This window comes from Haliaeetus leucocephalus, unplaced genomic scaffold (assembly GCF_000737465.1).
Source record: "Haliaeetus leucocephalus isolate CR32 unplaced genomic scaffold, Haliaeetus_leucocephalus-4.0 Scaffold668, whole genome shotgun sequence".
Taxonomy (NCBI): Eukaryota; Metazoa; Chordata; class Aves; order Accipitriformes; family Accipitridae; genus Haliaeetus; species Haliaeetus leucocephalus.
In genome coordinates this window covers 221,279-234,237 of record NW_010973104.1, presented here as the reverse complement: position 1 = coordinate 234,237, position 12,959 = coordinate 221,279, and the positions used below count along the sequence as shown (strand labels likewise).

At 49.3% G+C, this 12,959-nt stretch overlaps 1 protein-coding gene across 1 annotated transcript in view; it reads left to right on the top strand.

Moving 5' to 3' along the window:
- The window catches only part of ZNF821 (zinc finger protein 821), a 12,593-nt gene extending 143 nt beyond the window's left edge, over positions 1–12,450 (top strand). The window contains exons 2-7 of the mRNA XM_010579518.1: positions 1,272–1,363; positions 8,278–8,403; positions 8,926–9,068; positions 9,653–9,757; positions 10,646–10,812; positions 11,538–12,450. Coding sequence (XP_010577820.1) covers positions 1,324–1,363; positions 8,278–8,403; positions 8,926–9,068; positions 9,653–9,757; positions 10,646–10,812; positions 11,538–12,192 — 1,236 coding nt within the window. The 5' untranslated portion in view covers positions 1,272–1,323 and the 3' untranslated portion in view covers positions 12,193–12,450. The remainder of the gene's footprint in view (positions 1–1,271; positions 1,364–8,277; positions 8,404–8,925; positions 9,069–9,652; positions 9,758–10,645; positions 10,813–11,537) is intronic.
- The last annotated feature ends 509 nt before the right edge of the window (positions 12,451–12,959 follow it).

The following is a 12,959-nucleotide window of genomic DNA, read 5'->3' as shown; positions in this document are numbered from 1 at the left end:
CCCGTGCCCGCGCCCGTGCCCGCGCCGCGCGCTCTGGCGGCGCCGCCATCTTGCCCGTCTGTCTGTCCGGCGGCCCTTTGTCTGTCTGCGGCTTCCCGTCGTCTGCAGCGGGACCGGGTAAGGCGGGCCGGGCCGCGGGCCGGGAACATCCGCCCGCGAGGGGCGGGCCGGATCCCGCCGTCCGCCTGAGGGGCGGCAGCGTCGGTCCTTCTGCCTGCGAGGGGCCGGGCCGGTCTGTCTATCCGGGCTGTCGGGCTGGGTCTCCGTCGCATCCTCGGGGGCCCGCCCGCTCTGGGTTCCCCCGTCCGTCCCTCTGCCGGGGGAGCGGGGTCCGTTTGTCTGCGTGTCCGTCCGCTTATGGGCTCCTCCTGCCGCCTCCCGTGTGCCGGGGCTGCCGGCTGGATCCCTCTGTCAGCGGGAGGCTGAGGGTGTCCCCGCGTCCGTCTGTCGGCAGGGGGCTGACGGGTGCCCCGTGTCCGTCTGTCCAGGGGGAAATGGGTTCAGCTCCTCCTTTTGTCTGACTGTCTGAGAGGACCGTTGGGATTGATTCCTTCCTCTGTCAGTCTGAGGACAAGGAGTTGGTGTTTCCCCCCTTGTAAAGTCTGAGGGGGTCGGTGTGTCCCCCCGTGTGAGGGCAGGCGGTGTGTCCCCACCTGCCTGTTCCCAGCCCTGCCTGCCCAGGGAGGCCCTGGCAGCAGCGGGGAGGGCACAGCAGCCCCGGTGAGGTCGGGCCCTTTGAGGGATGTCTGTCTGAGACCTGTCCCTGGGCTGGCCAGCCGTCCCAGCCGTGTCTGGAGCGGTGCCCGTAGGGCGGCCGGTTCCTTTGTCTGTCTGGGCTGGGTTATCCGATGCCCGACACCAGGCTTCTGGGTGTGGTGGGGCCTTGTGTCCCCTCAGTCTCTCTCTGGGTGGGAGACCAGAGGTAGGGCAGGGTCTGCAGGTTTGATTAGGCTCTTGCCCTGTCGGCCGTGGGAATGGAGAGGAGGGAGCAGGGTGTTTGGACTGAGATTGCAGTCACTCTTGAAGTGGGGCACTCAGCTTTTTGTACGCTGGGGACAGGATTGCTTATAACTTTGCTTGAGAACTGGGTGGGACTGCCCATACACAGTGATTTGTGAAATGCTTGTGGCTCATGTTGGATGCTGGCACTGAGTACGGCTGTAGCGATGTAGAACGAGACCTGTAGACAGAAGGGTGGGGAATGACCCCGAGCCAGCTGCGTTTTGCCAGAGGCTCAGAAGGTTCCAGTGGTGTGTTCCTTCTCTTCTCAGGTGAGCCCTCTGCTGAGGGAACGAACACTCTGTGCTCCCAGGTCAGGGAAACATGTCCCGTCGGAAACAGACCACTCCTAACAAAGTTCACTGTGAGTATTCTGTTACACAGCATTGTGGGATCCTTGCCCTAGCTGGATTGTTGTGGAGTGAGACGGGGAGGAGGGGAATGATGAAAAGGTACAGTGTGGGGGAATGGTGGTTACTCATGTTTCATCTTAGGGACTGTAAGAAGAGAAACTGAGCTTTGTGCATCAGGGGAGCTGGCTGTGTCCTGGCATGGCAGGACAGGGATAGGCTTGAACAAACAACTAATGCTGTAAAGGTAGGTGTGTATGTGCAGGGCCTGTAGCTGTGCTTTGCATTCACACTGTCACAAGTGCAAGTTAGTATACTAAGAAATGTGACTTCAGGGCTCTGGCCTGTCTTGGGTAGGAAAGAAGGTTCTAGGCAAGGTGGTTTGGGTGTGTGGCTGAAAGCCAGGAAGTCCTGGGTTCTGATCTTTGCCCTACCACAGACTCAACTGGACATATTACTTAAGCTCACTGTACCTCGGTTTCCTACCAGATAATGTAAATAAAGCCATTTGCTCTTTCCTTGCAGGGAATGGACAGTGGCTAAGTAATTTACTGGACAGATAAATGCTATCTGTCAGATTGTTCTTGAGCTGAGCTGATAGGACAGATCTCTTTCTCCAGCGTTTGTCAAGACCCTGGCGTTTGTTTGATAGTGAAAGGGCTGAAGATGCTGTACATCAGCACTTCTTGTGGGCAGGCTACAGCAAGATGTTAGTGGAGCTGGGAGACACGTATGGATGTTTGGCTGCAAAGGGGAAATTGCATATATATGGCTTTTGTTTGACTGATTGCAGTAGAGGGAAGCTGGGGGGACTGAAGCTATGCCCTTATTCATACCTAGCTTTGTGGCTGGAGATGCGTTTGGAATTTGGGCTGGAATGAGGAAAACAAATTTCCATTTCTGTAAACATAAGAAAGCAAGGCTGATGAGAGGGCCCTGGGTACTGCTAAGCTGTAGTATCTGTCAGGAGTACGGGACAGGGAGCTGAATGCTGCAGCCCTAACACTGCTTCACTTTGCTGATGCTGCTGGCTTGCACGTCTCTGTGTGTTTCTCTGTGCTGCCTTTTTGTATGGGTACGGCAACAGGAATATGTGCATGCTGTTCTCTGAACTAGGGGGAAATACGCTGTGATATAGCCTAACACTCTTCACACTCAGTGAGTGTGCTGAGGGGAATTACCTTACCAAGTCTGGGACTTGAAAGCCCCATTGACTGCTAGAGCTAGGCATGGGAGAGCTGGCAAAGCTTTCCTTGGTGGCCAGCATAAGAGTCTTGAGGCGTGGCTTTTGGCATCTGCACTGACTTGTGCTCTCCAATTCCTGCTTCTGGGTGCTGGGTTCAACAGTGGGTGGAGTATAGTTTTGATTTGCCTGATAGTACATTAATGACTTTGGAATTGTCTTCCTTAGAGAAATTTGCTATGTCCTGTGTTTCATCCTATGATGCCAGTAACACATCTTGTGTCCACACACTTTTGCTTCTCAGAGTGCCCAGATATTACTGCTGCTGTTCAGATCAGACTTATATAAGGCATGCACTTATGCTGTCTCCCCTGGTGTAGAGTCATGGTCTCTCATGTATGGAAACCAAGGGATACAACAGCTGTAATGGTGCAGGTAGTTTCCATGGTGTTTAGGTGGGCTTTTTTCTGCACTCCACTGCATAAGGGTTATGTCCTTCAGAAGCTTGTACTATTATATACAAAACTATACATATTATGGAGTTCAGCTGTGCACTATTTTCACAGTGAACATTGCTTTTTAATCTGCAATACAAGTGATTGTATCTCCAGTTTTGGTCTCAGGGGAAGCTATCTGACAAACATGCTACCAACGGGCATGAGGTTGAGGTTATGGCATCTGGTATGCCATAGAGAGGAATTCTGGGACCTGTTCACCTCCTTTACGTGCAGTACATTGCTACAGAGCAACTATTCAACAGGAACCATCAGGAGCAGCAAGTAGGACCACAAGAAAATAAAGGGACCGAAAGATACAAGAAACATGTCAATGGTGATGTCTCCACCTTGGGATGGAAAATCTTGTCTGTCTTATGATGAACACCACCAAATCGTTGGGACTTCTCTGTCTACCTAGCCTGCTGTGTATCTGGAGGGCCCAGAAATGCCATGCAGTGCACTGACGAGGATAATCGGAGAGAGCATCAGCTCCAAGAACTGGGTGAGCCAGCAGAATGAGGAGTCAGGCTGAGACATAGCAGACACGTTACTGAGACTTCTTCACAGGGACTGAAGTGGTTGGGAGGAGAGGAATAAAAGGGACAGCAGGTATGCAGCTTTCTACGCAGTTGTCTGCAGCTGGGGTCTGATTTGGCAGGCTACGGGGCTGGGGAGGTGCTTTTTGGATTTGCATAAATACCACTGTGAATATCTTACTGGACAAATTTGTGGGAGGACGGTGCCTACTTCTTCCTTGCATGGCCACTCCATGTTATCTTCTTTCTTGGATTCACTAGGGCAAGTTACAGCTGCAGATGTCTCCCTGGCTTGCTTGGTGCCATCTCTTTCCAGGGTTACTTTCCAGGCTTGGCATGGCCCCCATTTAACCTTGCTGTCACAACAACATGGTTTGCTGTCCTCACTTAGCACAGAATCACTTTGTTTGGCACGCAGAGTGACCGGCTGGGAAGTTGTGTTGTTACATGTCAAAACAGTTTTAAATGGAAGTTGATGTGTAAGGAAATTCAAAATGCTACAGAAACAATGATAAAAATTGTCTCATTGTGCACGATGGCCAGTCCTTCTACAGTTTTAATTGTAGTTATTTTCTATTTGGCATGGCTGCAGCACAAAATTGGCTCTTAATAATTTAATTTTGTTTTGCCCCATGGTGCATGGAAAACACACCTGACAAAGTGGTAACAAATAAAACTGTAATATTGGAATATACTTATTGCATTGCCCATTCCACATTCAACTGAAAAATACAATGCAGTTACATTGTTCCTGTGGAGATACTGTAATTCGTTCAATTTGGTCTTCATTTTCTCCCAGAGTCTAAAGTATAAAATGTCTCTAAGCATCTGATCTTGCATTCAAGCTCATCCATTGCTGCACTGTCGCTCCATCAGTTATGAGCTACTCGCTGTTCTTGTGCTTGCCAAAAATTTGCTGCAGGTGTTAGCGTGCACTTTTATTTTCTCTCTGTGCTGTCCCATGAGCTGCTTTTCTTTCTATTGCTTGTACCCTTTGCAAGTGATGCTTATTTTAGAACTCTTGAGAACAGCTTTTGTTAGTCAAATTAATTCCCACTTCCTAGCTCTATTTATCATGGTCCCAATATCCCATTAATCCTCTATTTCCTTCCTTCTCCCTCTGACACACACACATATTCTGTGCTCTTCAGTGTTCCCTGAATTCTGCTGTCTATAACATTCCCAGTTTGAAGAGAAAGTATCTTGCAAGAAATAGCACCCAGCATTCAAAACTGAGCAGAAATGTTACTTGCATCAAAATCCTTGGTTCTTAAAGGCTCTGTGGGCTGCCGTTATTAACTCTTTCAATTGTGTTGTTTTTCATTTCAGTAACCACTACAGCAGTGTGGACAACCCAGAATAGCGATGGGGCAGGTGGACTAGATCCACAGTGGTGGAAAGACTTGCAAATTTCAGGTCCAGGAAAGGAACACAGAGAAGACCTACACGAACAGGGACTTTAAATTGATGTACAAGGAGGGAATAAAGTGGCTCATCTCTGAGAGACCTTTCTGTTTAGGAAGGAAGACAGGGGAATGATGCAGTTTCTTTTGATTTTGTTTTGTGGATTTTGGGGTGGGGGTTGTTTGTTTGTGTGTTTATTTTCCAGAACACCTGAGAGTTATCCTGCATTCATACAGTTCAAGAAGGGAAGGGCTCAGGAAAAAAGTCATTTCTGGCTACCAAGTTGATACACCACTATATCCTAGCAGTCGTTACTGTCCCTGTTGCACAGTACTGCAGGGCTGCCCCCTACCTCCATGGCTGCTCACCTGACATCCCACTCATTTAGAAGATAATGGAGAGGAGAACTGGAATGCAGAGCAGAGGCATTTGTATGATCTTTCACCGTCCTACACCTCTAGCTGTTTGTAAAACAAATACAGTAACTTGTTTTTGGTGTTGTGGTCAGCCTGCAGCCCTTTTTGTATTTAATAAAGAAACTTCTGGAGAAGAGTCTGTGAATTCACTATGAACATAACGTCCTTTACTGATAGCAGTGATCCTAAAGCTGTTGCCTGTCTCACTCCTTTCCAAATGAACAGAAGTGTATTCAAAGCGGGGTGGAGGTGGGGGTGTAAGTGTCTGTATGTGAGCATGTGTGTGCAGAAACAATAAAAGTATAATCCTGTACCTATCAAACATTAAAGCTCTAAAGCTTCATCAAAGTAGGACTTGGTCCATCAGTAGATGAACAGGACACTCTTCCCTAAGTTCTTTTTGAGACAATATTAGTTTAACACATAAGAAATTCTGTATAAGCTAAAGATAGTGTTTTTTAAAGGTTTCCTTCCCAATCCCATAATGCCTTTTTAGATACAGGCTAGTGGAGAATGCACAAGATGTCGTCTGCTAACAGCACTGGTTTGGTTAACAGTTTGCATTTCTGGCTATAAGCTGATAGTTCTCTGCACTGCGCTGAATCAATGCTAACTTGGTTATGGGTATGTTGTACAGAAAGGCCACTGGCAAACATGCTCGCTCTCTTAGTTGTTGTGATTGATGCTAGTGTTACTGATAGGAGTTCCCTCCTCAGTCGCCTCATACAAAGATCACAGCTTTTAAAGTCCTACAGACTGTCTGCATAGTCTGTATATCTGAGCAGGAACCTACCTGCCATTAGACTCCAGGCTGCTGCTCCGTGGAAACATAAGCCATCTGGAAGGGGAAAGGGGGAAGAAATCAAACACGTAACTGCTTCCACTAGCAGCTGGGAATTGTTTTGTAACTCTGTCAGAGGTAGCACATCTCCTGCCATAGTTTTACATCTGTCCTGTGTTCTGCAGGCTTCCTCATTTCACCATACTTTGTCTTGCAATCCTTTTTTAGTCTGGGCTTTTATCCTGGTGCTTTGGGGATATCTGCTTCTCGGAGAGACACTGTAATTCTGTAGCGTCCGCTGTTCATACAGTCTGTATCTCAGTCCCACTAATGTGAGGTTGTGGTCCAGACATAAAAGCAGCACTCCGGATTATGAAGACCATTCAGTGCTGGAATGGCTTCTGATGGGGGTACATGTGTCACAGCAGTCATGATGGTACTTGCTCCTTTCAGTGAGAAATAGACTTAGGGTGCTCCTCAGAACCTCTCTTCAGCCTGCATGGATTGTGTTCTCAAGTCTTCTCTACAGAAACCTCTCACATTTCTGAAGCAGAATGATAAATGCCTTCAAATGCTTTTGGAAACCTCCATGGGGATGTTGGGAACTAAAACTCTTCTCCCAGTCTCTGTGAAACTTCTGAAGGTCTTTGAAATCTTCCGTAAATTACTGCTTTTTAAAGCACTGCCGGAAATTGCGAGGTAAGCACCACAAAGGCAGTGTGAGTGTGAGTATGGGGCAGAGCTGGCTGAAACAGTTTAGCATGTGAGAATATACCTGTCCTTGTAGCAGGACTGGTGCTCTCTCAACGGGTGAGGAATTCAATTCCCTGGTTATGCTGATGCCAGTTGCGGCCCTATACTAAAAAGTACAATCTGCTTCAGAAAGCTATGTTTTGACTTTTGTTTTATGTGAAAAATGCACTGTGTCTTCCTTAGCATTTTAGCATTTAGGCTTTGAGTGGTTCTTAAGAACTCACAAAGCAGTTGATAAATTTAACCCAAAAGCTAGCCTGCTGGGAACTTCAGCACCTTGTCCCAAGCACTCCCAGCTCATCTACTGAGAGAGGTAAATCACAGCTACACCTGGAACAAAGTCATTTCTTTGATTTAATATGAAAATTAATGGTTGCCTTTTATTGTTATTCTTTGGAACCAAAAGGGGGACTTCAGCAGGGACTGCTGTAAGAAGGTGTCTTTCAGAGAAGCACAAATAATTGCTTTCTTTCAATGTGTTTGCCATCTCCTATTGAGTTGCAGTACTAGTGATCAGTGTCTTTCAAGAAAACAGACTGCGAGCTATCCTAAACAAGCATCTCATCTTTCTGTGTTCATTCCCTTAGTTGTCTGTTTTGAGCATATGAAGTGTCACTGAGATTTATTTTAGCCAGAGCCACTCCTGGGCAAGGCAAGGTAGTGAAGCAACTTACGCATCACGTAAGCAGGAAAATACCAGGAAAATACCAGCTCCGAGCACAAACACCTTCTTGAAGGGCAGCTTGTCCTCAGTCCTCCTGGGACAGAAGGTGGTGACAGAGCATGCCAAGGACAACCCCTGGTTTTAGTATTACTGTGGAGAACAGATGAGGTGCCAGGCACTTGGGGAGATACTATTTTTGTGCAAGTTGCCTGTTACAGTAGGGAATAGGACTTGATGATTTAGAAGAGTGATATAGCACTATGCCTGATCTGGGATCCTGCTATAATCCCCAAGTGGCTTCCCCCCTGTCTAGAGCAGTGCTATAGCTCTATTGGCAGATAGCTTGGTAACAGAAAAAGCCACCTGGCTACATATGGCAGATATATGGGAACTCCCAGGTTTTTTTGTGGCTGGAGTGGCATATAAAGAGTGTGCAGAGAGCACCCTGATGCTGGACATTTCCACTAGCAAGACTGTGTTACACACAGGGACTGGACTCACATCATCAGGTACAAGAGGCTGGTGTTGCAGGGTAGGCAAGCAGAGAGGTTACTTAAATGCTTTCTGAGAGGTGACTTCAGAGGTTCTGCACAGTGCAGGTGAGCAGCCCCACACCTGTTGGGTTTTTGGCAAACCTTGGTGGTGAAAGCAATGGAACAGCACCAATCTGACTCTTTGTCCTTGTGGCTGCCAGGGGAGCAAGTCTTTGCAGGGCTGGAGGAGCAAGCCCGCCAAGCCATGATGAAAAACAACTTTCCTGGAGCTCTTGGGGACCAAAGGCCAGCCATTCATCCGCTGCAAGACCCCGACTCCAGCAGCAGTGAGTTCTGCCCCTTCCAATAATGGCAAGGTAGCGGAGTGGGGAGACTCTGACAAGGGGTGAGGCTAGGTACTGCACAGCTTGTGGGGGTCCTCTGAGGACCATCTTCTTCATCTCCTTCTCTGGGCTAGCCCTTGGCTCCTGTGCAGGGCTTTGTAAGCAAATACCAAGAGCCAGGCTTCTCCCTAAGGGAAGGCAAGCCAGGAGCCAAGGACCACTACAACACAGATTGGGCAACAGCCTCACCACCAGGACGCAGTCCCAATTTACCACAGCAGGGTGGTGGTAGCAGCAGCAGATCCAGCTGATGGTCCACTGACTGTCAAGCAAGGCAGGGTGATAGGCTAGATCCAGGAACTCTGCAGAGCACTTCAGGGATTGAAGTGCCCCAGCCTGAGTTTAAATGGAGCCCCTGGTTGGAGGGGGTGGGTAGAGGCCCCAGGTGATGCTGGTCAGGACAATTAAGGCCTATGAGTGCCCTGAGGGTCCTGACACTTGGAATAATTGTTCTGCATGTTCCAGGTGGCAGTGATGACGAGGAAACCACCCAGGATGAAGTTTCTTCCCATACATCTGAGGAGGATGGCTCAATGGTGAAAGTGAAGAAAGAATTAGAGAATGCAGAACAACCTGTGGCTGGAACCCCACTGATGAGAGAAAATGAGGCAAGTGTGTACTGGCTCTGCACTCACCTTAGCCTCCCAGGGAGAGAGAAGGGTACTGTCTAAACATCTCCTCTCCCTTTCATGGTTTCTTACCTTTTTCTCCCTCCCACCTCCTCCAAACAACATCTCCTGGCAGGAGGAAAGGGTATGAAGAGCTCTTGGGCTGCCAGGAACAGGAGATAGCAGGCACAAACTGCCATTCTCCTGGCTGGCCAAGATGATTGTGCAGATTGTGCCCCCTTCCTTCAGTTCTGGTGCTTTTCTCTGACCCACTTCCCCTTCCCTTCTGCTACAGAGCAGGCCTTGCCTACCAGCGCCACTGTGCTGGCAAGAGCCTAGGTGCAAGTGGAGGCCAAGAGGCCTCTGCCTGTCCTCCCTGAAGCAGCAGGAGTTTTGCTCAGGGGCTACATAAAGGAAGTTTCAGACTGCAAGAAGACAAACCAGCCCCAGCAGGACTGGGCACACAGCACTTGATGTGGTCAAGACCTGCCTGCAGTGTTGACTAGATACTAAGTGAGGGTGGGGTGGCTGTAGTGGAGGGGGATCTGTGTGCCTTACACCAAAGTGGCTTTTCCTCCCTGTAGGTGCCCGAGAGTTTGAATGCTGACCCTATGGTGGGACTGTCCCGGTGCCCCCTCTGCCAGCTGGAGTGTGGAAGCAGAGAGCAGCTCATTGCTCACGTATACCAGGTACGGGATGGTTCCAAACTGTGGCATATCTCTGGCCTTAAGCCCCAAATCCAGAAACAACCCAAAGCACAGGGTGGCTTTGTTCTGTCTTTGCAGTCACAGAACTGAGCTTCTAGCTAGGATGTGATTGAAGTTTACAGCAGTAAACTGTGTCCAGAGGGTGTCCTGGGGAAAGAATCAGCAAGGCACTGGCCTGCAGATCTGGAAAACACAACTCTCTCCCAAGGCAGTGTCTGCAAGCAGTTGCAGGCTGAGACCAGGCAGTTCCTTCAGATTAAACATGGAAGCAATTTTTACATCATTCAGTGAGATAAGAAACCTTCCTCCTAATCGCTCAGTGCTTTATTTTGTACCTTTATCACAGTTCCTACCCATGAAAACAGCTGTTCTTCCTCTGAAATGATTCCAGTATTGCAGGAAATCTGTGCTGGTATCTCACAGGTTTTGTTGTCAGTGCTCTCTTCACAGCACATCAAAATCTGTAAAAGAAGGAATGAAACAGAACTGAACTGGCCACTTACCTGCACCAGCTGACTGTCTCCATCTAAGCGCTTCCTCACCAGCATCCTGCCTACTTTTAGTCCAGTCATGCTTTGTCCATCAACAGCAGCTCCTCAGATGCGTTTCTGAAAACAAGGGTCAGGTCTTAGGATCCAAGTGTTTTGGCCTTAATTGTTTCTCTGTAGAAAGGTTTCCTCCTTGCTGTTTGACCTCTGACACCCCAAATGTCTTGAGCTTGGTCTAGGAGCTGTTAGACAGAGGTTTAGTGGTAAAGTGTTCCCATTCCAAGAGGCTGAACTGAATGGTTTGCCGTATCTGTTGAGCTTGCCTCAGACTGGGCAGGGAGCTGGGCAATTTGTAACTAACAACCTAGTGGCTGTTTTGCAGCACACTGCAGCTGTGGTGAGTGCCAAGAGCTACATGTGTCCTGTATGCGGCAGAGCCCTCAGCTCACCAGGATCCCTGGGGCGACATCTCCTGATCCACTCAGAGGACCAGCTGTCAAACTGTGCAGTGTGTGGAGCACGCTTCACCAGCCACGCCACATTCAACAGGTCAGGGTCACCCTGGCTGGTGAGTGGGCTAGGGTACCCACGTTAAAGTTTAGGTGGGTTGCCCTAAATGACACAGAAGTCACAGCTCTGGACCCACTAAAGCCTGTAGAAGAGTTGTGAACACCCTCAGTGAGTGAGATTCCTTTGATCCCTTCCTGCCTGCAGCTCTGCATCACCTGCTAAGACCTCCATGGGCTGTGCTGATAAAAGGGTGTTCCTTAGCAATGTGAAGAACTAGAACTGTGCAGAAAGCACTGGGGTCTCCAGTCACTGGACAACAGTCAGCTGCTTCCCTTGCCCAGCAATCTGTCAGAGTAGGTCTGTACTGCCCAGATAGGTTCCTCATTTCCAGAGCAGGACTACAGGCAGAAACCAAAATGTTCCTTGTTTGTGTCCTGCCTGATGGAAGATTATCCACTGACCAGTAGAGTAGGGCTGAAAGGAGAAATCTGGAGATGATGGGGAGGAGCAGCTTGCTGGCTAATTCCTGCTCTTGCATTCTTCCAACCCAGATACTGCGCTGGGCTAACCTCCTTCCTACCCCTGGATATGATGTTGCTTCATTTTAGTGACTCACATATGTCTGTGGGCAGGGATGGTTTAGCAGAGGCCTCTGTCGTGGGCTGTAGTAGGGGCACTGTTCACTGCAGCCCCCTGGGCAGTCTGAGATGGGGACTCTTCTGTCAGCACCAAGTCTCTGACTCTCTGCTCTTTCTGCTTTCCAGTGAGAAGCTGCCAGAGGTGCTCAGTGCAGATCGCCTGCCGGCACCACAGAGCGAGGGCCCCTCCAGTGTTGAGGGGAAAGACATTGCCTTTCACACCCCTGTGTATCCTGCAGGCATCCTCCTAGTGTGCAACAACTGTGCTGCTTATCGTAAGCTGCTGGAGGCACAGACACCTGGCATGCGAAAGTGGGCACTTCGTCGGCAGAACGAGCCCTTGGAAGTGCGGCTGCAGCGTCTGGAGCGGGAGCGCACGGCCAAGAAGAGCCGGCGGGACAATGAGACACCTGAAGAACGGGAAGTGAGACGTATGCGGGATCGAGAAGCTAAGCGCCTGCAGCGCATGCAAGAGACAGATGAGCAGCGCGCACGGCGGCTGCAGAGAGACCGGGAAGCCATGCGACTGAAACGCGCAAATGAGACCCCAGAGAAACGACAGGCCCGGCTCATCCGGGAGCGCGAGGCCAAGAGGCTCAAGAGGCGCCTGGAGAAAATGGACATGATGCTCCGGGCACAGTTTGGCCAGGACCCCTCTGCCATGGCCGCTTTGGCAGCTGAAATGAACTTTTTCCAGCTGCCAGTGAGCAATGTGGAGCTGGAGAGCCAGCTGCTGGGTAAAATGACCTTTGAGGAGCAGAGCAACAGTGCGCTGCATTAAGCTGCAGCCAAGGACTGTGCCACCTCTGCTGCACCTGCCACAGGTGCGCTAGCAGGCTTCTACACTCGGGAGGCTGCTGTGGGTCCCTGGCTGACTCTCCCTGACAGATGGTTCTGGTTTCCTCCTGAACATAGGAGAACAGAGCTGAGAGATGTCTGCCAAAGTAGCCATGGTGGGAGCAGAGTCTGATGATACAGTCTGCTCTGCAGGCCAGTCACAGCCTGTGAACAGAGGGAAAATAAATTAATGTTCATGTTTATTTAGTCCCCTTCTTTACCTGTTGTGCTTTGTCCTGTTCTTGGACCCTTGCCCCATAGATGGGTCTGGGCTGCTGCAGTTCTGCTGTAGGTGAAAGCCTACCTCACTAAAAAGGGATCTTGTTTACTGCAGTATGAATTATGGAGCTGAGGACTTCGATAGTCCACAACTCCTCCAGAATTAAATCCCTCGCAGTTTGCGCTCATGAAAAGGAAGCAAAGAAGGATGCCATCTCCCTGAAAATGGCTGTGCACATCCTTTCTCTTAACACTATCATTATGTGCTTATTTGCAGTAGCAGCCATGCAAAAACTAAGAGGAAACTGAGTTCCTGTTCTAAGATACCCCATTTAAACACTAACAGAAAGGCTGACTGAGGTAAGCAAACAGCAAACAAGTTTGCTGCTTTACTCACAAGTTAATTTTCACTTAAACAGCATTTCAGTTTTGCAAGTGAAAGAGTTGACTGAATGGTAAACAATAAGGGTAGGTCAGTTCTCTAGTACTGTA